General features: G+C 48.8%; 1 protein-coding gene across 1 annotated transcript in view; it reads right to left on the bottom strand.

Moving 5' to 3' along the window:
• Positions 1–2473: 2473 nt before the first annotated feature.
• LOC108801951 (caveolin-3-like) overlaps positions 2474–2964 on the bottom strand; it is a 4846-nt gene continuing 4355 nt past the window's right edge. Inside the window, exon 2 of the mRNA XM_018573855.1 lies at positions 2474–2812. Within this exon, the coding sequence (XP_018429357.1) occupies positions 2474–2812 (339 nt within the window). The remainder of the gene's footprint in view (positions 2813–2964) is intronic.

Genomic DNA, 2964 nt, shown 5'->3' on the forward strand with positions numbered 1-2964 from the left:
GAGGTTGCCCTCTACTTGGGATGGGGGAGGGTGCGGTCGCGAATCGGAAACCATAAACGAACCCCTTTTTAATGGTCATTTTTGCTTGTAGCTTTTTGCGCGCGTGTGTGTGTGTTTTTTGGGCCTTGTTTGGGGAACGTCGTGACTGTGCTACGAGGGGGTGGGATTGTGTGTGTGTGTGTGTGCGCAGTCGTCTGTACGAAAAAAAAAAAAAAAAAAGAATGAAAAAAAAAAAAATGAAAAAATAAAATCCAGAAATAAAGATATAAATACGTATAAATAAATATAAATATCTATAAATATCTCTTGGAGGCTCGAGGGTCATCGCTGCTGAAATTTCTCTCCATAAGTTAGTGGCTTTTTTCCGTTAACTGGAGCAAAAGTTTATTTATTTACTTATTTATTTGTACAGAAAAGTTCAACAAGTGACAGAAAGTTTGTAAGATATCGTGTGTGTGTGATTACTTGTAAAATATTTTCAAATGGTTTATTACAAAGAATCAGTTAATAAATAATGTGCATATTTTCACTTCATCTCAGCCTGCTTCCTGACTGCGGCTCTCAATTGACTCTGCGTATGGCGAGCGCCGCGCACAGCGTTCCCACCAACACCAGGGGGCGCCACCGATCCATGAACAAAAAAAGGGGGCCTGTCATTAAAGGAGAACTATGTGGTCAGGGCTTTTCCCCATAGTTCTCCTTAGGGTAACGGGAGGACACAAACTAGCGTCCTCCCGTCACCCTAAGCTCAGTATATAGGGAGCTACAGCTCGCGGTATACTGAGACGCCGGAGCTGAAGCGGATCCCGACAATTATGTCTGGGTCCGCCCAGCTGCGTGAGTGACAGCTGGCTCCGCCTATCTAGAGACAGCCAGCTGTACCCGCCCCCGTCTGTTCCGCCAGTCAGCGCCGGAGGATCGGAGCGGGGAGGGGGGAATCCAGTCCCTCCACTGTCGCGCCAGAGAGCCGTGACAGGATTGAGAAGTGAGCGAACGCCGGTATGTGTTTTCTCACCTCCCGATCTACTGAGCAGTCTCATTGTCACAGGTCGGCTAGAACTATGAGATGAGTGAAAAGCACCCCCCCCTCATAGTCCTCCTTTAATAAATCCCGGACATGTCACAATATACAGCAACAGGATCATTGTTTAGAAAAGCTCCGCCTTCTATCATTACAAAGCCATCATTGAGCTCCAATCAGTGACATTGCCTAGAATGAGATGATGTCATCACTCTGCTGCAGGCAGGAGGAAACATTTGCTCAGTCTCCCCTCCACCAGTGATCAGAATGCAACATTGTAACTTTGTAGCTGCAGCAGAGTCAGATCAGTGTCTCTCCGGTGGAGATCATGTGACTGAGTGCTGAGGCCTATAGACATGTGACCAGCACTGGAGGGAACCCGGAGCAGCATGTCCTCCAGGAAAGGTAAATATTTTAGACTTGCTGTCACTCTGCCCAATACATTCAGACTGTTAGTATAGCTTTGGGTTATTATTTGAGCACAGGTCCTCTTTCTCTTAGTTCTGGGCCACTCCCCCATATAATACAGAACATTCGCACAGCACGAGGCGGGAGAGGTTCGGGAAGTCGCTTTATTTACACACAGGACATTTGTAGAACTTTGTTTAAAGAGAACTCCTGTATGACAGAAACAACTACAAGGTAATATATATATAGAGAGAGCTGGGAGATGCATTACACACCATGGACCTGTTTGTTATTGTTATCTGCAGCATTGTATGCTCTCCGTTCCTTGGCACGTGGTCTAAGTCAGTCACGGATCAGATTTATTACTGGCGTGTGAAAGCGAAAAACTCCAGAGAACGACGGATAAAACAAAACCACGTCTGTGCTGGAGCTGCCAACCCACCAAGTGGGGGAAAATGTAAAGATGGCGGGTCCTCATAGAAGTGCATATGGCATGCTTAAAGGTCCTACGACAATGTTGATTGAGGGGCCATTTTAGCATGCCGTAAGCACTCTATAAGTAATATTGCAGCGTAGTGTCCAATGCCTCGCTGAGGTCAGCGGTCTGAGGTCCAGGTTATGTCACTGTCATGGTTTTGTGTCTTCAGAGGATGGAATGGAGTTTCACTGCCATGGGACAGTACGGCTTCCTCCGTGACGGTGTTCTATCGAAAGCTCCAACTCGTCGAAATCTCCAACTACCTCACTTCCTGCGCTCAAAAAGACCGGAGCTCTGTACGTGTTCAGAATACTCGTCGAGTTTTGCCACCCGCTGGATGTTGTTCACATGCCGCCCCGCAGAAGCTCCGCCAGTCTTTGTGTTTTGCCGTCTAACGCCGTCTGGTCCAAATCCCCAACTTGCAAAGTACCCGGCAGTGAGGTAGTTGGAGATTTTGACGAGTTGTAGATTTCGACGAGTTGGAGCTTTCGATAGAACAGCGGCGGTATCGGATGTTGCTGTAGGTCGGAGTCCATGTGGTCTGTAGGTCTGAGCGGCCGCCATCTTTATCCGTTCTTATTCTGGACCCGGATGAGGCTGAAGCACAGGCCGCAGGCTTCGTAGCACGGGTCGCACAGACAGTGGACGCAGGAGCTCCAGAACGACTTCAGGCAATAAATATTCATGTTCCAGAGGCGTATGCAGGGCCCGACGCACCAGACGTGGCAGCACTGGACGCAGGCGAACTCCAGCGCCCAGCAGAAGGCCAGCGGGCAGCCGCACAGGATGGACAGCACGATGTAACAGCAGTTCTTCACCCCTCGGAACGTCTTGTAGGACATCCCCCACACCCCGGGGATACTGTGTGACCCCTCCGGCTCCCCGAACGCATCTTCATAGAGGACCTGTGGGATGAACACATAGACAAACGTTAGGGATTAAGTGGGATCGTTCCCTGTAAGTGTCTTTTTGTTCCCTGTGTCCCCAGTAGGGAGACCTGCCCTCACTTCCTGTCATGGTGACACCAATCACAAAATGTAAAATATTTGTATGGGGG

Source organism: Nanorana parkeri, unplaced genomic scaffold (genome assembly GCF_000935625.1).
Source record: "Nanorana parkeri isolate BGI_ZX_2015 unplaced genomic scaffold, ASM93562v1 scaffold2576, whole genome shotgun sequence".
In the NCBI taxonomy this organism is placed as follows: Eukaryota; Metazoa; Chordata; class Amphibia; order Anura; family Dicroglossidae; genus Nanorana; species Nanorana parkeri.